We start from the raw sequence: 25,077 nt of genomic DNA on the forward strand, positions 1-25,077 counted from the left end.
GGATGACTGGTCGATAACTATTTGGCTTATTAGCTGGTTTTTCTTCTTTGTGGAACATTAATATATTAGCTTGCTTCCAATAAACTGGGATTTATTCAGAGTAGAAAGATAAATTAAAGATAGCTAATAGGTGGTCAAATAACCTTGGAGTGCCCTTTCTGAGGAGAATTGTTTGTATGCCATCATTTCCTGGTGATCTGTTTTTTGAATTCTTGATTCCTCGTTTGAGTTAAGTTTGTGTAATTTTTTTGGTGAGCAACAGAATGTTATAGTCATAAGTATTATCAGTGTTATTGTTAATAATATTGATTGGAAAGTATGGTTTGTATAATTCTATGTTATTTGTTACATGGTTGTTTACTTTGTTGTACAAATAGCTGTTCATGTCTGGGTCATTATGTGTTTTGTAGTTGATGTCTAAAGGCTTCTGCTTTTTTTGTTGGTGTTGTTATGTTCCAGTTTTTAACGAAGAGCGGTTTTTAAATAACCGCTCAGTTCATGCGCATGCGCTGCGATGTCCATGAAAACGGTCCAGACATCTGACAAGCGAAACAATGGAAGACGAGCGCTTTCGATTTTTCTGAAGTGAAATATAGGTGGTTTTTAAACTATTTTTATCTTGCAATATCTCAAAATTTCGCTTATAAAATTCAGTTGTGGGACCAAAATAATCTAACATTCAGATAAAATATTTCTAAAAAACTTACTTTTAATGCGAACATTATTTTATAAAAATACGTTATTATAGATACTATGCATGATACAACTTCACCTACCGACGAAAGAAATATCGATTTTTTCACACTAGATAAACACCCCCCCTCTTATTATACAGGATTCGTATTTAAATGTTAAGTTTTTTTGTTTGTAGTTATCAGAAAAACCAAATATTTTGCCTTACATATATTTTAATTATAACTTTTTTTTTCTGTTTTATAAGAAACGTGACACACTACATTTTCCTCCGGTAGTTTAATGGTAATCTTGAAGCTCTATCACTCTAGAAATCAATCTTCTATATAAAAAAGTCTGTGATCATTAAATTCTAAAATGAATTTTGCAAGTGAAAGTAAACAAAATAATCACCTTAAATAACAATAGTTTCTATTCACAACTTGATATTTCGAAAGATAATAACATTCCTGCTGAACAGATCCTTATGCGACACATGGCCTTTTTTTAAAAAGCCAGGTCAGAGACCATTTAGGTTCAGGCATGATGAAGCCTAACTTAAAACTACTGGCCAGAAGAACAGAAATCGGTCAGTAACGCCCGCCGCCCATGCAACTAATTGTAGCCTAATAACTGAATGCCACAATTATTACGTATTGACAGTTATAAGTGCGGAATGTGTTCAGAAGCATATAGCATCTTGGACCTTGGACCTTCCGACTGCAGACTGGTAACTTAACCAGTCACGTCCGGTTTCTCCTTCATGTTTATTTAATATTTGTGTACGCGGGTCACCATTAGACCTACATTTCATTTACTTACAACGGGATACAAAATCATATCAGTCATATAATTTTTCACTAGGATTATACTACAAACCAAACAGGCAAACTGTATTGAAGATGAAACTGTTACAGTTTATAGTACAAGTCAAATACTAAGTCCAGTTATAAAGATGTGTTGATATGACATTTTGATCGTGTTGACTAATGCTTACAAAATACAGGATAAAATAACCCACAATAGTTATCGTAGACTAAAATACACAATAAAAGCTGTAAACATTTATTTTTTTAAATTAAATTTTCCGAATCAGTACAATAATTAATTTTCAAACGTCACGTCCAAGTTCTACGTTTTCTTTTCCAAATGCCACTTTATTCGAAGATAAAGTATTTCTTTAATTACTATATAGATTTTAACTTTTAATTTGAGTATTTTTCACATCTGTATTACGCAATTTTAAATGTAGAAAAAATACACAGTGATACTGAATGTTCCTATCCTCCTTTATGACTTTATCAACCATATTTCCATTAATAATATCTTTCTTCTCCAACTTAAGTCTTACTCAAGTCGATTTGTTTATTTGTTTGTTTTTGATTTTCGCGCAAAGCTACTCGAGGGCTATCTGCGCTAGCCGTCCCTAATTTAGCAGTGTAAGACTACAGGGAAGGCAGATAGTCATTACCACCCACCGCCAACTCTTGGGCTACTCTTTTACAAACGAATAGTGGGATTGACCGTCACATTATAAAGTCCCCGCGGTTGAAAGGGTGAGCATGTTTGGTGTGACGGAGATTCGAACCCGCGACCCTCAGATTACGAATCGAACGCCTTAAGCTACCTGGTCATGCCGGGCTTATCCAAGTCGATACATGTCTCAAACATGTTGGTAACACATTCTGTTTGTACGATTACTCTAAAAATCAATAACTCTTTACTCTTTCACTTTCCTTATGAAATATATTTCACAGATTCTGTTTTCAAGAAAAAAACAACTAAAATCACTGATTATCTTTAATGCTCACTCTGGGTGATCCCAATACACAACAAACACGAGAAGGCTTTCAGAGAAATTACATTAGATTATTTTCTATATGATTTTTTTTTTTATCCATCCTTTGTTGTTAATAGGTTAATGTTTTAGAAAATGCAAATCGTCGTCTTATGTCAGTTTTATATCTCTATAGCACAGACTTTAAAAAAAAAGCTGTTGTTCTCGGAAGTAGTTTCGAAATTTAAAAAAAGAGAGTAAACTTTCTTCACTCTAAACTCTTTAGGTTGTGTGTCTTTAGTTATGAATCTTATCATCACAGGATATTCGAGATACATAAGATCCAAGTCTACAGGAACAGCTACGCTTCACAACATGATTATTACCCTCCGTCACCAAAGGTAGACAGAGGTTATGTTTTCACCTCTGTTTGCGTTTGTTTGTCAGCAAGATTTCTCAAAAATGGCTGAATGGGTTTGGATGAAAGTTGGTATATATTTGGATTATGACCCATCTTAGAAGTGATTAGGTTTTGGAATAAGTCACTAAAATAAAAAAAGTCACTATTTGTTAACAAAGAGACCGATTTCTCACACTATTTTTGTTCTATAACTCAGTCAATAATGATAGGATTTAAATAAAATTAGATGTGTATATGTGAAATATTATTCCTCATTGTCTTGTCAAAAATGATCCGTGTCCTTTGAAAACGACGGACATACAGACACATTTTCACGTTCTTTGACCAACGAATACGTTCCACGCTACGCATGGCGAGGTGGTTAAGGCACTCGTCTCGTAATCAGAGAGCCGCGGGTTCGAATACCCGTTACACGAAACATGCTCGCTTTTTCAGCCGTGAAGGGGTTATAATGTAACGGTCAAAACCCCTATTCGTTAGTAAAAAGAGTAGCCCACGAGTTGGCGGTGAATGGTGATGACTATCTGCCTTCTTTCTAGTCTTTCACTGCTAAATTAGTGACGGCTAGTGTAGATAGCTCTCGCGTAGCTTTGCTCGAAATTCAAAACAAACCAAACCAAAAAGAAACGTGGCGGAGCTACACGCGCTACTGAGTGCCCCTATGATAATTTCTGTGATGACAAGGCGTATAAGATAGGCATCTGGTCGTTCTGCGTAACCTGATAGGGTCAGGTGCTATCAAACCTCTTCCTACCTCCTTTACTACTGTATATTAAACTGTCAAATATTACGAAATATTCACAAAATCAGGGCTTGAACACTATGTAAAAACTGAGTTCAAATACTGAAAATGCTTCCCTATTTAGAGTCATGTCCATGAATATAATGGTTATAGCAGTTAGCGGTACTCCACTGTTTGTCTTCATGTTGTTGTTCATAGTCACAAACAGTTCCATAGTAAAACGTCACTCTCTCTTTTTTATTACTTTAAGCAGTACCTTTTTTAAAATATACAAGTAACATGTAATTTTATGCGAAATATTTTGGTTTAGTCCAGGAAGAGTTTTTATTATAGAAAAAAACTTAATGTGGACAGATACTTAGGGCTATTGTCATCAAATATGACCCGACGATCTATTGAGGTCAGCGAGTAATTTTTATACAAATTCTTATCTAAATATTTAAGCGAGCAATCTAAGAGTCTATCGTAGATTGGTTTTACATTAACATTTATGCACGAATTTTAGGCCTGTTGTTCTGGGTTCTCTGAAAGTTGTGGTGATTACTGCATTTAGTATAGCCTGTGATTTCTTAACGTGTTTGTGCTACATTGGTCCAAACAGAAAAGGCATATTCTAATAATGGTCTTATGTATTGTTTATAAATTTTAAGGGTATTTTTTACCGACGTGTACGTATCGTATCCACAATATTAAATCTTAACTAAAGTGTGCAATCAAACCAGAAAGATCAATAAACCATTAATCCTACACACTAAGTAGATATAATGTTGTCTGGTAATAATGATAACAATAATAAAAGTATAAAAAATAACGGGACGTGGTAGTAGTAGTAATGGTACCAAGAATAATGGTTTTAGTGGTAATAGTAATAATGGTAGTATCGAGAATAATGGCTGCGGTAATAGAGGTGTCGGTAATAACGACACTAATGATAAAGTAAAATGTTTTTATTAGATTAACCTAAATACTATAAACGTACAGTTTTTTGTTTACTTGTTCTTTTTCTAGAGAGAAAATACGTTATTTTAGCAAATCATTCTCTTTGCATTGGTACTATTGTCATTTAGAGTATTATTACTGTTGGGATTTGTATGACATAGTAAGAGACTCGCTAATCTTAACTTTCACAGCAAATAAATATAGCGTGCTTACTAACATTGGTTATACGAAAATACAGTATGAACTTAACAGCAAAACAGAGTGGTTCTAGAAATATAGCAATCTCCATAAACTCTGCCAAGTCGAAAGGTACTGACGTTCATTGTAACCTTAACTAAATTATGTGGATTTAAAATTCACTAGTTGCTATTAAATAGATACTTCCAAATTAGAAAATTATTCATCGGAAATCTTCAGAATATAGTGGATGATGTTCGTAGGCGTTTTCAAAGATGGTTGAAAATATTGCTAAAGACGACTGATGATACAATGTATTCCGATGATTATACATTTCGATAGTTTCAGCAGCATGTTTAATTGGCTTTTCTCATTACTAGGTATGCCTTTAGTTCTGATCTATGTAGGCAGCTTTTTCTATCACTAATTAACCTTAATTACAATTAATTACTTTCGTTGTTGAAAAACGGAAGAAAATAACAATAAAAATATTAAGCTACTCATATGTTCCAGAACTTGTTTCTGGTTAATCAACATGCTCAGAGTACTTACCGTATTTTAATAATACAGTAGAGCGCCGTTAAGCCTCGGTATTTGGGGGCGGGGGTCAACCTGCTTAAACCTTTGTGACTGAAAAGCCGAAGTCGCCAACAGCTCCGCCGAGGAGCCTCATCCGGGCCATTGCGTGATCATTATAATATTAATGTATAGTCTATTCAGATACAATTGACAAGTGCCGTTTTAACACAAACGTCCAATGCATTGCGATGGTTCGCTTTTCCCTTTAAAATTTCGTCTTCCCGTGTTACATGCGGGCCGCCATGTCAATATGATATGCTCACTATTAATTCAGAAACTGAAGTGATTTCTATTAGATTTGTGGCCAATATTCATACAATTCCATAAAAAATATCGGATTATCGAATTAATAATAATACTTTAATTATTGATCACTTTTTTCACGGATTTACCGCGGATTAACTTTAATGCATGGAGAGGTGTGATTCTGTAACAATGGCGGCCTCCATAAAGCTGACATAGAGAGCGGATAAGGTAGATTAACGGTCGATTTCTATTGTAATATATTTTTTTTATTTCTCAAATTAAAGCAAATCCTTTTTAAATATCCCCTTGAAGTTATGAAGACATGGAGAGTGTGAGAAACTTTAAAAAGCCAGATAGTAGATTTAATACATCAAAAATTTTGGGACAAGACTTGCTACAGCGGCTTAAGCGATTTCGCGGTTTACTGGTCCGCGGCTTAATGGCGCTCCACTGTATTCAATTTCTCCATTCACTGAAACTAAATTACTGTGAATTATCGACAAAGCCACATGGATCACACAGTAAATATCATGTCCCAGTCGTTATCAGGGTAATATTTCATCACAAAACTCTAAAGGAAACCTACACGATTCAAGTAACCTATTAAGTGACTATCGGACAATGTCTACGTAATAGAAATGAGAAAGAATTTCAATGACACTGTAGGAAAACATGCTGCCATTAACAACCCCCCTCGTGGCACACGTATCGTACACTGATGGTCATGATTCCTGCAGCGTATTCTCTCCCACAGTCGCAATTACACCAACAGTTGGCAGAGTTCACAAACAACAAATAGGATGCCAAAACTGGACACGATAATAACAAACTAACGTAAATACTAAAACGATACTTCGAGGCTTGTATAATAACCTACAAGCTGAGTATCACACTGCATAAATAAAAGTTTGGAAAATGAAACAGTGCCAAATAACTCTTACTCAGTGACTAAATATATTTTGTCATGATTTAAAAAAAAAAACTGTTTAGTGTAAATATTAATCAATTAGTTTATTTTGTAAATGAATACTTTATGATTCTTTAGTGTGTGTGTGTGTTTATTATAGGAGAATTAAAAGCAGCCGATTATTGAAAGTTATGTTTGTAGCTCATTGATGTTGAGAATATAGCAAGCAGACGATTTACTAATAAACAAATACCATGAGATGAACGGGAAACAGCAGACAGACAAAGACACCTTATGGTGTCTTCTAATGAAGAAAGTAAAGTCATGGTCAAGGAAAAGTTCGGTGTGAAGTTAACTTTGGTACAAGTGTTAAGCCTAATGCTTATTATGTTTAAAGTAAGTAGCAGTATGAATCGAGAAAAAGAAGAATAAATGTATTCCATCAAAGTGTGATTCTAAAGTAACTAAATAGGCTTAAGTGGACTTTGACAAAAGGATATCTTGAAGAAAGAAGACCAAACGATTACTGAAGAGCAGTATACGACTGTAAGTGAATTACACACAGAATACTTTTGCCGTGGAAACATGGAAATGTAATGAGCTTGTCAAATGAAATTCTAAAGTGACTGAATAGGCCTAAGTGGACTTTTAATAATAATAATAATAATAATAATAATAATAATAATAATAATAATGAGAACCATATAGGTTTTGTGATAATATCGCTATAACTTCTATAGTGTAATGAACTAGTCCGAATATATATTATTTTGAAAGCAAGTGAAGATAGTGGTGTCCGTTTATCTTTGAATTTATCACCAACAAGTCACAGACACCCACTATTGGACAATTCTAAGCCTAACAACACGGTATATATTTATACTATAAAGAAGTACAAGTCTTTAATTGACGACTGGCGAACATAGCCTTAACATCCGACACAGTTGTACTGGAATAAAGTACACGTTGCAAAAATATAAATTAGCATGCAAAACAAAATCTTCATGCACAAACTTTAATGGTATGGAAGATGTGCAACTGTTTGCATCTTTTGTATGAATATGGTGTTTGTGACGTAATGCAGCTACCGTTTCAAAACCCTGTACTCACTCAGCTAAATTTAACATTTAAGTGAAACAAACTTAAAATAGCTACAACTAAACATGTAAGCAGCTTTCCAACTAAGCCCACATTCTTCGAGTTTAACGCCCGTTTCTCCACCATACTAGCTTAATACGCTCCAAACCCTATATTTAGATACTTATTCGCATAATTGTATATTTCTCCCATACCACTATGTCTCCTCATTCTCGTCTATCAGATTGACTTATTTACAGCCATCTCAAGGTTGAATAAAAAGTGTTATGCTCTCGACTTTTCTCGTACTTAAAAGAAATTATTTACATAAGAAGAGATCTCCTCTCGTGTATTGAACGCGCCCATCACGTAAGTAATGTGCACATGCATTTCTAGTCGAAATTTCTGTTAAATAACTTGAAACGTGTCATTTTTCATAATACATTTATTCGTTTTCTTCTGACATGTCGTTCCATTTAAATTCGTACAACTGATTAATAACTCCCCCTTTTCTTCCTATTCAAACACACTGAAGTAGTAAAACTCATGCTAATAGAGAATAATTTCCTTTCTTCCTGTGTAAAAACTCATTGTAGTTAAAAGTGATTCATCATATCATTTGACAGTAAGATGAACATGATTAACTATTTTCTGTAGCTGTTCAGAGTACAACAAAGTCACTGTATCTAATAATGATTCATCTTTTCATTGGGCAGGTAAGATTCAACGCAATTTCATATTTTCTGTAGCCTATCTGAACATATAAAAAATCAATGTAGTCTATAGAGATTCGCCATGTCTTTTACCGAGTAAGATTAAATGTGGTTAACTGCGTCCTCCAACTCTTCTAAATATATAAAAAATCAATGTAGTATATAGAGATTCGCCATGTCTTTTACCGAGTAAGATTAAATGTGGTTAACTGTATCCTCCAGCTCTTCTGAATATATAAAAAAATACTGCTTAATAGAGATCCACTGTATCTTTCGCTAGGTTAAAACTGAATGTGAAGTCTATTAGATTACACTCTGGTCCCTCATTTTTTGCAACATTATTTGCAAGGACATTGACGGAGATCTTATCTTGATGCTACGTTGTTGTTTTTCTATTTGTTTTCACAGTTGCACAGTACATTCCGTACTCGGCCACTCTCGTCTAAAACTAGGATTTCACATGGCCGTATGACGAAACTTTTCACCCGCAACTGTCAGTACAGTTTGTTTCTCCGATATTTGTTCATACAATTTTGAAAGTAGCTGTTCTGTGACACACAAGAAACTCGTGTGTCTCTCTTTATCTACACGTCCGTATTCTTTCTCTGAAGCTCCTTGTAGCAAAATATTTTAAATGATGAATTACACAGTTAAAAGAACATTTGATATTTCCTGCACTTCGTATGTATAACTCAAACTTGAAATCTTTAGAGTTTATAATACTCTCAATTATCTTAATTTTTTTATAAAAACAAAGAATTGTAACAAGTCGTTCTCATAACAATTTAATGTACCGTTAAAATTAGCGAAATAAATTTCGCTAAATCGCAAAAATGATAAAATGTTTGATTGCTGTACATTCTGACGTTATTATTTTTCGCACAAAATATATTAATTACATAAGCTTTATGTATGAATCTATTAAGTAAAATCTTTCTCATATCATCATAACACTTTTAGGGCAACTCATGACAAAATACAGACGTTAGTTTCAAGTTTGTTAAGAAAATGAAAATCAATATATATATACACACACACACACACACACAAAACTGAAGCAAACCTCAGAAAATAAGTAATTTAACTGTTCCAACTACCTGGCTATCAAAACTTTAAAGAACTTGAAACTTGTTTACGGCCTAAACCTCTTCCAGTCAATCATTCTGTTGTTCCTAATATGTCATGTCTGGTTTGCTGTTAGTCTTCAGAGTTTGTAGAGTGAAAAACAAAAAACTTCAGATCATCACATTTCAATGCTAATCTCCTTTATGACTGCCAATCCATTAGTTTAGTACAAGTTATTTCTGAGCAAGTTTCAAGTATTTGCGAGGGAAAGTTTTAATGCTTATTTAAATGAATAAACACTTTGTTTAAATTTACCTCCAGCGTCCACTATATATTGAAAAAGATTCCTGACAACACATTCTCACGAACGTTATTCATTGATTTAAGTTTATATAAAATAGATATGATATTCGCAATAAATAACATAATCGTTACAACTTTTTCTTCACATGAATGTATTAGAAACATCATAAACTCTAAACGGTGGAAAGGTTAATTTTCCAGTGAAATGGAAAAGTCAAATGTAAACACTTACAAGTGAGTTATTGGTATTTGTAGCAATGGCATACAACAGATAACACGATTGTCCGATTTTGTTTGTTTGTTGTTAAGCGCAAAACTGCCAGTAGGCTGGCGCACCGCAGAGATCGAACCCCATTTGTTAACATTATATGCCTTTACAGTGGAGCACCTGAAATCATCTCCTGTCGATATAGCTCTTTACGTGTAAGGCTCTGGTATTCAAACAATGATTTATTACACAATCTAAAGCTGGGTTGCTGTTTTCTTTACACGATTCTGATATCCATGGCTCAAGGTCATATTGGTCAGTATCCTCTCTAATGTATTAGTAATATTTTTATTGTGATGATTTTAATATCCTTCTAACACAATGTTAAAACATCAGTTTTACATGTAAGAAAAGCAAAAATAATCTCATGCAACTGGAACATGACCTAATCAAGATCAGTATCTTACTTATTAGGAGAGCAAGCTTAAATAAATTGTGTGGTATTTTCACCTGTCTGCGCGACATCTTATGTGCACGTGAGACGAAAGAACAAGTTAAAAACCCTAAGGTTCAGGTATAACTACTGACCACTGGAGAAGCAGATAGCGAGAAATACCTGCACTATAAGTATTTTGTTCTAATTTTAACCGAATCACAGAGCTTACTGTTACTCTTTTACGCATTACACCATTGTTAAATAGTCAGAATGGTGTCGCAAACCAGTGCTCCGCACTTTGAGGCTGTAGATACGTTATAAGAGTTACAGTCAAATTCCATTATTTGGTGAAACAGTAGTGGGCTAAGAGTTAGCAGTGGGTACTGTTGCCCAAATGCCATACCACGTGAATATAGCCTTTGTGTAGCTGTGTGCGAAATCTCTGAATTTTGGAATAACAAAGGAGCTCTCAAAAGGAACTAAAATATTGAAGACTTGCACTTTTCCAATTAGCTCTAGCCGTCCATAATTCGGAAATGATAGATTAAAAGGAAGGCAACTAATAAACATCACCACTACCAGCTCTGGGGTTATTCTTTATCAGCTTAAAGTATGGTTGCCCACTACATTATAACGCCCCTGCGAGTAAAAGGACGAGCACGTTCAGTGATGAGATTCGAAACTGCGGCCCGCAGATTGAAAGTCAAGCACCTTAATTACCAGGTTATGCCAGGTATTGCAGCCAGAGAGAAGTTAATAAAGTAAAATAATGTTTAAACAGTGAAAACTGTAAGGAACTAAATAAATGATTTTTTTCAAAAATGTTATGGAGCACAAATCTTGAATTAGGTAGAATGTATACAGTCAACAATATGTTAAAAAACTTACTTTTACACCTTTCAAAAGAGACGTCGTTAGAAGTCGTTGTAGTACGCAGATTTGAGGTCGTGTCTTGCACAAGAGACATTGGACTAGGCTGTTTTAAACCCACCGTTTCGCTAATATTTGCTGATGATTTGTTGGGGAAGTTCGAGTTTGAATTGGGCGAAAGTGGAACATTTGGGTTGTGAATATTGGAATTAATTTCCGATTGGTTGTTTGAGATCGCAATGTTTCTTTGAGTAGAACCATAGATTGTTACGTTTTCCTGCAGGATGGAGGCGGAGTTTTCAGTGGTGGTTATTTCAGCAATCTTTTTGTTGGTATCCGCCAGCTCAGCGCGAAGGATGGACACTTCTTGATGAGCGTTTTGTATGTCACAGTCTAGTCTCGATGCCAGAGTTTTGTTATTTTCCATCATCTTGCGGAATTTGGCTTGTGCGTCCACCAACAGGTGTCGCATAAGAGCCATAGACGACTTGAGAGTTTCGCGTTGTTGCTGACATCTGGCCGTTGTTTCTGGATCATCACATTTATAGGAGTCGAATTCTAATTCTGCTGCCTTAGGAGAGAAGATGAACTGCACGATCTGATCATTAAGACAATCCAATGATTGGATGGCTGAAATATAAATAACAAAGTAAGAAACTTCTCGTACGTAGAACAGATGTAGTGTTAATCAGCATATCTTGTACTTCTACGTCAATCGATTCACCTTAAGAGACCTAAATAACTACGGTGTGGTTTTTCACTTATTCAATTTCACCTGTTAGGATATTTATCAGATCGACAAACGAAAGGTTCTGTACTGATGCTATCATAAAGTCACTTTTACAGACTCAATATATACACATACACACACACATCCTGGCACTAGGAGGGACCACAGAGGACTAGAAACACTCAAATAAATACAAATACCGGTAATAAACTACCAACACCGAAAACTAAAACCTAAACAAGATGAAAGTCACCGCAAATTAATGTTTTACTTCTTTTTATTACGGAAATAAACAAGGATAGTTAAGTGTTGAGATAAACCAGAGAAGTAAAAACACAATATGTAATTGTGTCAAATGCAGACATGACCTAAGTTTCAAAATGTCATGAAAAACTATAATGGAAACTGAACTTTAAGTGTAATTAAAAACTAGAACGCCGGATACATGTATTGATTGTTTGTTTGAAGTGCAAAGCTACACAATGGGTTATCTGAACTCTTCCCACCACGGGTATCGAAACCCGGATTCTAGCATTGTAAATCCGCAAACATACCGCTGCGTCATTGGGTGCTGGTATACGGTGACGAACTGAATTCTAAATGTCATTAAAAATTAGAACGCTAAGAATGTAAAGACGGATTGAAACTTAACCAATCAGTGAAATATAAACTTGATTTAAAATTCTCCAACATATTGCAGTGATAAGAGAGTTACCTAAAACATTACTTCTGCATTAGAACGTCCTCTATAATTTGGCATAGAACAAACCAGATTACCCGAATTAAATATAAATAAAAGTCTAACGTTTTCTTTACCTCAATTTTTCTAGGGACCAACTATTGTCTAACCGAACAGTGGGATTCGATTGTTGTCCTTATAACGCAGCCACGAGTTATTGTTTTTCTTTTGCAGCTAGGTTATGCTCAGTTTTCAGTTATATTTAAATAAAAAATACAGATATTTTGCTGTTTCTTTCTTGATGCAAAAATCTATTTTAAGTCGTTAAAATGCAGATAGTTAGCATTAACTTTAATATTTAATCAAAGGGCCAAAAGTACCGTTAACAGCAAGAATACCCAACTGATAACTTAAGTCAGAGAATTAATGTAGATTTTTTATGGTTTGTCAGTTTTTATAAGTTGCAGTTTTAGCTAACAATTTTTTGACAACTCTTTCAACAGAAGTTGTTACACAATTCCGACAGATCTTTTACGATTAGAAATGTTTGAACAGTTGAAATATGTGCAGCAGAAGACAAACCTAACGTCAACCGATTTGAGGTCAAAAAATCCTCTAAATAATATCACCACTGGCCGAAATAAAATTCCAAACCACTAACTTAGGTGAAAAAATAACTTAAATGTCACTGACTAAAAATGTAAAATATGTTATCAAATACCATAATTGTTAGAAATGTTGCATTCTAATGACAAAAATGCAAGGAAAGTCATACACGTTTTCATTATATAAAATCAGTGTTGCTACTAACACTAACATATTTTAATAAAATGCCATATTTCAATAAGCGTTGTAACCAGTTTTAATTAAATATTAGTGTTGCAAGAAATATTGTAATTACTTTTTCAGATTCAATAACGCCGAAACCGTTATCTTTCTTCGCTCTGACTTAGGTACAATATCTAAAGAATCGAATTACATATTCCAGTAATACAAGTTGTTCTGCATTTGGCTTTAAGAGATAAATTAAGTTTTTCATCCACTTCAGTTAATACATCGGTTTCAAACCGTCATGTTATATAGGAATAGCTAAGAACACTATAGTGTTTATAACACAACACTAAAGAACAACAAGGGATATTTTCATCCATCTAGTTTGTCTTATTCACTAAATCAAACTAAATCCTGAAACAAAACCCTCATAGCCAGCTCTTATCATTCAAATATTTATCAAACTTTTCCTTAACCTCCCTTAAAATTACTGCACCCACCACACCAGAAGACAACCGCGTTCAGGAACCAACAACCCTCACAGTAAAAGTAAAGGTGTCTTAACAGAAAATTACTAATTCTCTCTTGAAATTCCTATTTGTCTCCTAATCTTAAAATTCTCACCACAAATAAGATGAATCAACACTATCAATTACCCTCACAATCTTAATACCTCAATCAGATCCCCTGTAAAATCTCCTTTACATTTACAAAAAAAAAAAATCTTTGAGTTCTTAACCTTTTCTCGCATGACAACATTCCTATCCCATATGCCACCGTAATAGTCTTCTTCTGAACTCTTTTTGACAATCCAACGTTATTTCTCAGTTAAAGAGTACAAAACCGAAAGCAATGCTTCAAATGAGGCCTAATAAGTGAGCCGTACGATATTTTTGTAAATAAACATAAAGTTAAATTTGCCCTGCCACTAGGAATAGCACACTGCTCGGATTGCTTAAGAGACTAATAAAAAAGAACACGTAGGTATTTTTTTCCCCCATAAACCGTTAAGGTTATTCCCACCAAAACTGGATCGATGCAATATAAAATAAACATCGACTGCTAACCAAAACAGGAAAATTGAATTACAGCTTTTAACAGTAAACAAATTTATAAACAATATTTACCCGCCATATGAATGAGAATTATAAATCTTTCAAACAGTGAGAAACCTACAATGTTGTTTATTTTCATCAGTTGGATAAATTAGTAATAAAAATAATTCGACGTCTCTTTTTCTCTCTGGTATATTAATAGATGCTATCTTCAAGCTACCCGTTACACATCTTGAATCAAGTTCACTCAATAAATAAATTAACAACAAAGGATTCAGTAAATGTTTGTCAATAAATTCGTTGTTCTACAACAAGTAAAAATACACATACTGATGTTTTGTTTGTGTACACCACGAGTATCGAAATCCGGTTTTAATCAGTGTGGTCTCTCATACTTTCCAATGAGGCACTTGGGGGGGGGTTCCTGATAAGATGAAGAATCTATTTTAGAGTACTGAGCTTATTATGTTATTCAAGAATACAACCCGTTTGTTTTTAAGTGCAAAGAGGTACAAATAACTTTCTGAAAGAAATGAGCCTCAAGCTTAATGTTATATTTAGGTGACGATCAACGGTTCAGGATGGTTGTGGCCTGGCGTGTAATCCGAGGGTCGCGGGTTCGAATCCCAGTCGCACCAAACATATGCCCGCCTTTTCAGCCGTGTGGCGTTATGATGTGACGGTCAAGTACACTATTCGTTGGTAAAAGAGTAGCCTAAGAGTTGGTGGTGGGTGGTGATGACTAGCTGCCTTTCCTCTAGTCTTACACTGCTAAATTAAGGACGGCTAGCACAGATAGCTCTCGTGTAGCTTTGCGCGAAATTAAGAAAAAAACAAACAAAAAAAGATCAGGATGGTTAGCTATATGACAGTGTTACTAACAGATACGTGAAACCTACTTTAACCAACCAATAAGCAATTCAAAGACAATCAAGTGGAAACTTTACAGTTGTGTATAATATTTTCAAACAGGACTTTATAAAGTTCAACAGTATTATATAATTTCTTAGCTCCAGATGTTTGTCGAACCATTCACATCACAAATGTTATCATCAGCATACATCACTACTTTAATACATTAATTTACTACCAAACATCCAGTCGTAGCTTCTCGTCAAACCACAAAATAAGTTAGTTTTACTTTAAAAAACAGTAACAAATGGGCTTAACTTGACTTAGTGGTTAGCGTGCCCGAAATGCGACCCAAAATATTTACGTTTCGCTATCCATTGCTTCATAAACGCGCCTCGTAGTTTGGGGCTGTGAGTACGTTAAAAGAGTGGCAGTCAGAACACAATATTCGATTAGATAAGATTACGGACGACTATCACATGCAGCGCTTGAATAAATATGCACGAAAATCTGAAACTTACTAGCACAAAATAATTTAAACATCTATCACTATAGGTTCTGCAAGTGGAAGAAAAAACTGTCTTCAGTGTTCGTATATAAAACATTTAAAATTTAAATTTTATTTGAAAAACATGTATGTCTCATTTCAACTGTGTTTATAATAAATGCGTGTTTTTAGTAAATACTGTCCTCCTTATTAATGTAAACAAAGATTTCGTCACAAACACTATGAAACTTTAAAGGCTCTTAAGACAAACTGTGGAACGATACAGCTGTGTAGAATGTATTAATATTAATTAGTCGACTGTGACTCTTGAGGGATAATTACCACACTCAAAAATCCTGAGCATTGCGATAACAGTAACATGATACTGATGTCTAAAGCTAGCCAAGTCTTTATTACAAATCAATAACGTGTTAATAATGGAATAGAAACATTGTTAGCGAAAGTTTCTACGGTATTTTTGTCATATAATGTTCTCCTTCCTACGTTCAAACCCGAAAAACAACAAAATCATTACACTTAACCCTGTCGTGGCCAGTTGTCAGATATTAATTTATTATTTTAGTTCATGTCTATCACACGCTAAACGATGACGTGGGAAGCGTTTGTCAAGTCCGACTCAACAGGCATGTGAAAAACATGCTGGCGAACGTTCTCTCAACTCGTTAAACTGCCACCTACATTAATTAATGTGTATTTAATCAAATATTTACGATCTTAAAATAATTTTTAATACAATATTACTTCGTATTTATAAGTATAAACCTAAATATCACCATTACGTGGCGTCGAAAACAACAGTGACTTGTAATAATACATTACAATTAAGTGGTGTTGAAACATGTAATAACTATTCCAATAAACCTTCCAACTATACTTTAACCACCGTAGTTACACAATAAAACTGTATATTTAAAGCCAACATACGAAAACAATAAAACCTGATACAATTTTGTTGTTTTCTGCGCTGAGCTGCACAACCAACAATTGGCTATCTGCGCTCTATACACCGCGGTGAATCTAGCCCTGTAATTTTACGCTTTGCATATTTAAGCTTGCCGTTGACCCACCGGGACCATCTGACAAGGAGCGTAGTTTGCCACAAAGACAACACTGACGCGACAAATTTTTTGTTTGTATCTTTCCCTGCAATTTTGTTTTGCACTGCCGACAGATTGTTGGTTAAAAGTTCATATTGAATTTCAGTTAGTACAGTTAGTCAGTCAGATATCGATCATAGCAGTATTTGGTCATTTCTAACACTATACAAGGTAGAAGGGCACGTGATATTTGACAGTTTCGTGCTTCTTGACACAAAACATGAATAGATATTTGTTTAGTGAAACAAACTGTATCTTCACACTGGTTAAAAAAACAGAAAAGATAAAAAATTCATGACATGAAGATTGTGTAATGTTAGCACAGTAAAGGATCATTGCTGATAAAAAGAAATAAAAATATATAAAATTATTTTTTCTTTTCTATCCACTTTCGCAAATTTTCAGTGTATATCACGCAAACCCTTGCATTAGAGAAATTCTAAAGATTTTCCAGAACCTTCATTCACGTCACCCACATAGCGTAAAGACTCTCGGCAGGCTATTCAGACGGTGTCATTGTTTACAGAAGCAACGTTTCTATAGTAACTATATTTCATACACGCCAGTTTTCATTACCCTAAGAATGGTAAACATCCAGAAAAAGAGTATGTAGCTTTTAATGTTAGAGGAAAATGCGACTTAACATAGGTGGCGCTATTTAAAAGTTAATGTGTGTTAATATTCGGATGTAAGACAAATATTATGGAACTACAACTTATACACATACATTGTGTATTGTGCGAGTCTGAATAATAATAATACAGTTATAGAATGTCTGATGTAAAGGGCCCGAGAATTGTAAAGAAACGTTAAAACAGTTTTATTGGCTATAAATACACCAAGGAATGTTTACTGAGACCAGTTTCCAGTGATCAAACACTTAAACAAAACAAAAATTCAACTCTCTATGTCGATAATTTTTACTACATCCAGGTTGAATTTCAAGAAGAGAAAAAAAAACTGTTGGTAATCAAATACATGTAAAACTAACCCTCTTACCTCCTAATTTCGTGTTTTAATAAAAATCTACCTGCTAAATCGGGAAATTCATCTAAACATAACTCACCTACCTCCTGATTGTTTAAATAAAATATACCTGTTGATCAGCAAACCGAAGGAAATGTTCAGCATATGGGAAACACAAAAATAGTTATTTGAACCTATAAAAGTAGATTAGGTTCTAGCTAATAAATGGTATACAACCAGAGACACACCAACTTTTGCGGTCACATTAGCATCTGTATTGCAACTGTACTCCTTTAAATACATAATTTAGAATAATATAAAATAAGTCTTGTCACGAACACCGAAATATTAAGTTCACTTAACTTAGGCTTAACATTAGTCAACACTATTAGGTACAGCTTACATTAAATAAAAAATAAAGCAACACTAACTTGTGTACGTTTATCCATTTAGTTTAGTTAGGGCTAAGCTTTAACGTACTTAGTACTAACAAAGTTTTATCGCTACTTTGACTAAGACTAACATGATTAGTGATTTGCCAAAGTATAGATTTTATTATAAGTTACTTTCTGCAGTTCTGACTTTTTTGTTTCAATACTTTTTACAGCATTAAAACTTTCTGTACTACTGTCGCTAGCTAGGTTACAAATATATCGGTCCTTATTTGTCTTTATGAAATTTTTTTTTTTCTTTAGCTACACTTTTGTGCGCTACCAATACCAAGCGTAGGGCGCGCATGTACCCGATTCGATTTCATTAACTCATCACGTTCTCTACTAACCTACCTTCAAATTTAATTACATGACACAAACACAAATATCTTTTCTCGATACGCCCGGCATGGCCAGGTGGTTAAGGCACTCAACTCGTAACCCAAGGATCATGGGTTCGAATCCCCGTCACACCAAACATGCTCGCCCTTTCAGCTGTGGGGACGTTATTATGTTACGGTCAATTCCACTATTCGTTGGTAAAAAAGTAGCCCAAGAGTTGGCGGAAGGTGGTGGTGATGACTAGCTGCCTTCTCTCCAGTCTTACATTGCTAAATTAGGGACGGATAGCACAGATAGCCCTCGTGCAGCTTTGCGCGAAATCCAAAACAAATCAAACCTTTTCCGTACAAAAAAGGAATTACTGAGATCACAGACAGAATAAATCTGTAAAAGAATTAGAGGGTTAAGGTTCGTTATATTTTCTACACGCTTTTCTGAAAAGTCACTTGGACGAAAATTCATTGAATTGCAGAAATTTTGAATCGCTCCATAAACACATACACAGAGATTTTCGCGGTGTTCTAAGTAAAACAAGCTTTAGCTTTGCTCAGACAATATTATGAAATAGTCATTGTCAATATTTGGATATTTTAAAAAGGTGGTTTTAAACGGATGATTTTTATGACCGCCATTATATATATAGCAAATAAAATAAAATAAAATCTGTGCCTGTCTGCTTGCCCAAGACTTGGCAGTGATGACTAGCTGCCTTCCCTTTAGTCTTACACTGCTAAATTAGGGACGGCTAGCACAGATAGCCCTCGAGTAGCTTTGTGCGAAATTCCAAAAAACAAACAAAAAAACAAACTGCCTGTCTGTTATCTTAGTACTCTCTTAGTCGCTTGACCAGTTTCAAACAAATCTTATGGGATAACAGATTGAAACAAGTGGTATGTTAATGGGAGGTTACCCACACCATTTACGCCCCCCCCCAATTTTGCTGCTGTTGAGCATTTATTATATTTAACTACATTCATAGATTGTGCCACGTCTATAATGATTATTAAAGTTTCTATAACACAACATACACAAAGTGTGAGAAATGGCACAAAAACATATTATACATTTCAGAAAGTGCGCTAGCACTCTCTTCAGAGGAATGCTGTGATGAAAATGGCCGCCACTGTTGCAATAATACATAAACTCAGTTGAAGTTTCCACTCCAGCAGTTACAATAATGCTGATGTAGAAGGATATTAAGAACAGAGTGTCGAAATCGGGCAACAGAAAGCACAAGACTTGGTACAAAATGATAAACACCTTATAATCTCAGCACTTTCGAAAATGCTGGGATTACAGGAAAACAAATGACTTGTACAAAATTAATCCATAATTTTGAAACGAAAAACAAAATGTCGTCTATTTTATTCAGATTGTTTTAGAAAACTATTATGGATCTATCAATACCCACACAAAAAATCCTTATAAATATATGACCTCATTACCCTACCATCGTGCTAAATATTAATAACAGAAAAATACTAAAACACTGAGAAATGTGCAGACATTTCCGTATCTTTAAAGGTTAACCTTCCATTGTTTTCAATATACTCTACTTGCAAAACGTTTACAAAGTGAAAAAAAGACATATTACAAACTGTCTGAAAGACCCAATACATACCAACTGTTCATTTATCCATGGTTTTATATTATCTCATTTGAAAATACTTTAAACACTAAAATTCTGTTAATGGTCAGGTAGCAGTTAATTTTTTTCTCTCCTTATTTATCATTCTGGTCAAAACCTGATTTTCGGCGTTGTAATCACGTAGACTTATCGCTGAGCCAACGCGAGTTGGGGTATAGGTCAATGGCAGTAAATTTTTTTCAAGAAATGTCCATTAGAAAACAATATCCTTAGTTTTGAGCATAAATATGATAAACATTTACAAAAACGAGAACAAAACAGATGAGTTCGCGGCAGTTTGTTTGGGGTATGTTAAAAAAAATACAAAAAAACATTCATTTGAGTTCATGACAAATTAGAAATATGCTTTCTCCTGGCAAGTTGATGTTTCAAATCGTCAACATTTTGTAAATATAATACTTTCCAAAATATTCATATATTATTTTCATATATTTTAAAATCACTGCATTTCACGCAACACGAACGACATTTGATGTAGAAAACACACACGTCAATAATGCATTGCCAGCCGTTATATGTTCGTTTTAAGGCGATAGATGATGGTTTAAAACCTAAAGTAAATATTTACCTATAAATGAGTGCTAGCACGAGAATATATAAACAATCATATAAGTTATAACGCAGTAAAATAAAGTAACGCTTTCGTATAGATTTAGTTTTTATAACTCATTGATCCAACAACTAGAAGTGGCCTGACATGGCCAAGCGCGTAAGGCACTCAACTCGTAACCCAAGGATCATAGGTTCGAATCTCCGTCACACCAAACATGCTCGCCCTTTCAGCTGTGGGGACGTTATTATGTCACGGTCAATCCCACTATTCGTTGGTAAAAGAGTAGCCCAAGAGTTGGCGGTGGGTGATGATGACTAGTTGCCTTCCCTCTAGTCTTACACTGCTAAATTAGGGACGGCTAGCACAGATAGCCCTCGAGTAGCTTTGTGCGAAATTCCAAAAAAACAAAAACAAACATCCAACAACTATGCGTTGAATAAACGCGTCATCGCCGTTTTAAAATAGACTATGCTTTATGGCAACAGTTTCATAAGATATTAACTGAACACTTTATGAAATTCTACTGTGTTGGATCAGTCCAGTTAGTTTCTTATCACGTCGACCCAATTCATAACGTATTCGAACTTTACATGCGCTGATTCAATAAGTTGCGAGTTATCTTAAGCGCCACAAGTACTGATTCAATGCGTTGTAGAAATTTTGACTTGCATCATGCGATTTATAAGTACGTTATGATTGGCTTGTTGTCTACGGGTTGAATCAGTGCGCTGTGGGGAGGAGGGGGTTCCACACCCGCCTATCTTTTTAACTTCGTCCACCTTTCGATAGCGCTCGAGTTAAAAGGTTTTTATTTCATCTCTATCATTCTTGAACCTTTGTGCGAGGTTCAAATATTTCTCCTCTGTGCTGAATCTGTACCTGAATAAAGTTGTAGAGAAAACATGTACGTGTCAGTTAATTTATAAAGTCAGATAATTAAATCTACACCCAAGCACTGCACTCTGTTTCTATAGCAACCAAACAGTAGTGAGGCAGAAGTGACTTGTATGTCAATAAAGCGCACAGTTGAAGAGATGCACCCTGTGGGATTAGCCCCGTAGAATATCAGAAATTAAAACCTGGCACTTCAACATTAGTGATCCTGAAAACGGAGTCAGGATTCAGATGAAGGATAACTGTGGACTATTAACCTAATGATATAATGACCTAAGGTTGAAGTCAAACTTGATACCAGAAGATACCTCCATCGGCTCAGTTGTTCAAATCTAGTAGGAACTATGTTCTAGGGACACGTTCATAAGTGCACATTTACATCTGTAGACGTAAATATTGACAACAGATTTTTGCATTTTTTGCACTTCAGTGCTTAAGAAACTTTTACGAGAAGTATTTTAATAACCAGGACATTATAACTTTAAACGACATTCTTGAGTGGTTGTTTACAGTCAATTGAAATGCTTTTGATCCTTGTATCCAACTTTTTTATACTTAAGATCAATTATTAAACCTTCTGGCTATCTTTATTTTGTCAACGCACCACCTGAAATGTTGTCTGTTACTGTAAATCCATTAAATCTAATAATGAAAAGAACTGCGAGTCTTTCATTTTTAAATCCTGAAGATATGGTATTTATGGCATTGCCTCTCATGCCTAGAGCAGTACTTAAATTTTTGTAAACATGGATGAAGGTGCACTGTTTGACGATGCAGCTGTGGGATTCGCCCTCCAGAACATTAGAAACCAAAGTTTGGTACCTCAACATTAGTGGTTCATAAAATGGAGATAAACTTCAGATGAGCCTACAAAATCCAGTGTTAAAGCATCCAGATCATTTAGGAGTGAAGGAGCAGACCGAATCTAAGTTAAAGGTCTAAATTATCAAAATCCAAGTGGAGAACCCAAGGACAAGATTATGGTGAAGCAGTTGGAAAAAAAAAAAAAAATCACAAGTGCCCTCTCAGTAAAAGTGTGTTGTTTCCGAAAGAATCTGATACATACTTCCAAGGCCCTCTAAGAACCAAAAAGGATCATTTATCGGACCATCATATCACACCATAAACCCCAGCTGCAACAGTAGATTTAATATTATTGCTCTTTCAGAAGATTAGCCTTATCTTCCCTCCTAAACTGTAAATAAATTAGTGAATTGGTACACATTTATTTGTATACTTGTTTTGGTTTCATTTAATTAATTAAAATACAACGTAAAACTTTTCTTCGTCTTTACAGTGTCATGCGCATTTTCATTCAGGTGTGTATTATCCATGTTAAAGGGTATATTAATACGTTTTTGTTTTTCTTCTCGTAATATACAATAAAGCACTCCTGTCTAAAAGGATAAGCTCTGTTTATCATTTTCTTCTTGTGTTTTTATTTTTTGCGAAGTTGGGGCTAGAGCGAGTAATTCCGATTTCTTAAGTAACACAAGATTAAGTTAGATTTTATTTAGACTTAAAATTAAAAATATCCAGGTTACTCTGTTAAAAAAAAAAAAAAAAAGAGGAAGGAAATGTGGTACAGGACTGTTCTATGCATTAGTTCTCCTCCTCTTAGTCAGGATAATTATTCGAAATGCAATTATTTTCTCTCAGTTTGAAAACCCTTGCTCAGCTTTCTATTTTCTGGTGCACCCAAGATGTAGATTCATCAACTGAAATTTGTAGAAATTTCACATGTGCAAGGTATGGTCGTGTGCAAACCTTACTTAGCTGTTATTATGTTTTGTATTTAAGTAAGGTTTATCCCTGAAGTTACGTTCAACATTGGATTTCCTATCTTTACTTTAGTCTTTGCAAATCCAGTAATGAATAACTTGCGTTAGGCTTAATTTAGCTTTTGTTCTGTTTATAGTCAATTTTTTGGTGTATTTTATTTGTCCGGTAATTTTACTTTAGATTTTTGGGCATATTTTGGGTGTATCTTACATAAGGAAGGGGGGAGGAGTCACACTCAACTGATAAATTATGAAATGTATCTCCACATCTCTCTCACCAGTTCAATACCCCCACTATAAACACTTACCCTTGTTTTTTCCTATGTTGGTAGCTTTGACTCTTCTTTGTTTAATAAATGTGTTCATTATACGACTTGGGTCTTTTTTCACGACAAACGCAGTCACAGTTCGAATAGGAACATAAACACACAGACTGTAACTATAGTGGCACTCAGTAAATCGCACACCTCCGCCACACGGTGTTGATCACATTCATCTCTCAACAAGTACGAAAACATGTTCGTATGTCCGTCGTTACCAATGGACACGGGTCATTTTTGTAGGGGTAATGAGGAATAATATTCTACATATGTCCACATATGAATGAATTATAGGGCAAAAAATAATGCAAAACAAAAATCAATCCCTATATTGACAGGTAGGGATTTTTTCGTAAACTTGTTGTGGCCTTAATCATCCAAAAGTTAATTACGTCCAAGTTGGGTCATAGTCCAAATGTATACCAACTTTCGTTAAAGTCCATTCGGTCTTTTTTAATAAATTGTGCTTACACACACACACACACACAGGGACGAAAACATAACGTCCGGCCTCCGAGTGGCTCAGCGGTATGTCTGTGGACTTACAACGCTAAAAACCGGATTTCGATACCAGTGGTGGGCAGAGCACAGATAGCCCATTGTGTAGCTTTGTGCTTAATTCAAAACAACAACAAAACCTCCGTCTACCTCTAATAGCGGAAGTAATTAAGTTTTTCCGACCTTCTAGTTAGTAGACCCAGACTGATTACCCTACGGAAAATACTATACAAAGTTCGTGGCAATGTTCTAGATGTAAACAAATATGTACCCATGGCTGTGATAGTTAAACTTGTATACGTAGTTACGAATGAATAAAGAGAAAGTAAGTGTACACATTTCCTTAGAGGCGCCACCCTACAATATTATATATAAAAACGTTTCAACCTCACGTTTCAACACACGTTATCCTCTCAACAAATGGAGTACTACAGCTACAAGTCAGTCCCCACTATTAAATAGGAAGAAATCTCAATAACGATTAGTTCTAGAGCTGTAAAAAGAATTCTAATTCCGTTATGTTCTAGAATCAATTATCAACAAAAGTTCATCACTGTAGAGTACTGGGGGAGTTGTAAAACCACTTCTAATACCCTTCTTGGCAACAAGAACCCAATACTGTGGGGTATTATCTTCGAAAAGCTAGTCACAATACTGTTCTTATAATATGACTTCAAGATAACTCAACATTGTGCAGTGTTATAGCTGTAAAGGCAGTCCTACTACAGTTCGTATGTTCCGAAACAGTATTAGCTATCAAAAATAGGCAGACATAAAATACTGATAAGCAGACTCCAAAATACCAATACAATGACAAATG

At 34.8% G+C, this 25,077-nt stretch overlaps 1 protein-coding gene across 6 annotated transcripts in view; it reads right to left on the reverse strand.

Annotated features, from left to right (window-relative positions):
- Nucleotides 1-25,077, reverse strand: part of LOC143235819 (kazrin-like) — a 134,695-nt gene that overhangs the window by 37,808 nt on the left and 71,810 nt on the right. For all 6 annotated transcript variants that reach the window (XM_076474013.1, XM_076474012.1, XM_076474017.1 and 3 more), the window contains exon 2: nucleotides 11,151-11,762. In XM_076474013.1, the coding sequence (XP_076330128.1) occupies nucleotides 11,151-11,762 (612 nt within the window). The remainder of the gene's footprint in view (nucleotides 1-11,150; nucleotides 11,763-25,077) is intronic.

Source organism: Tachypleus tridentatus, chromosome 12 (genome assembly GCF_004210375.1).
Source record: "Tachypleus tridentatus isolate NWPU-2018 chromosome 12, ASM421037v1, whole genome shotgun sequence".
Classification (NCBI taxonomy): domain Eukaryota; kingdom Metazoa; phylum Arthropoda; class Merostomata; order Xiphosura; family Limulidae; genus Tachypleus; species Tachypleus tridentatus.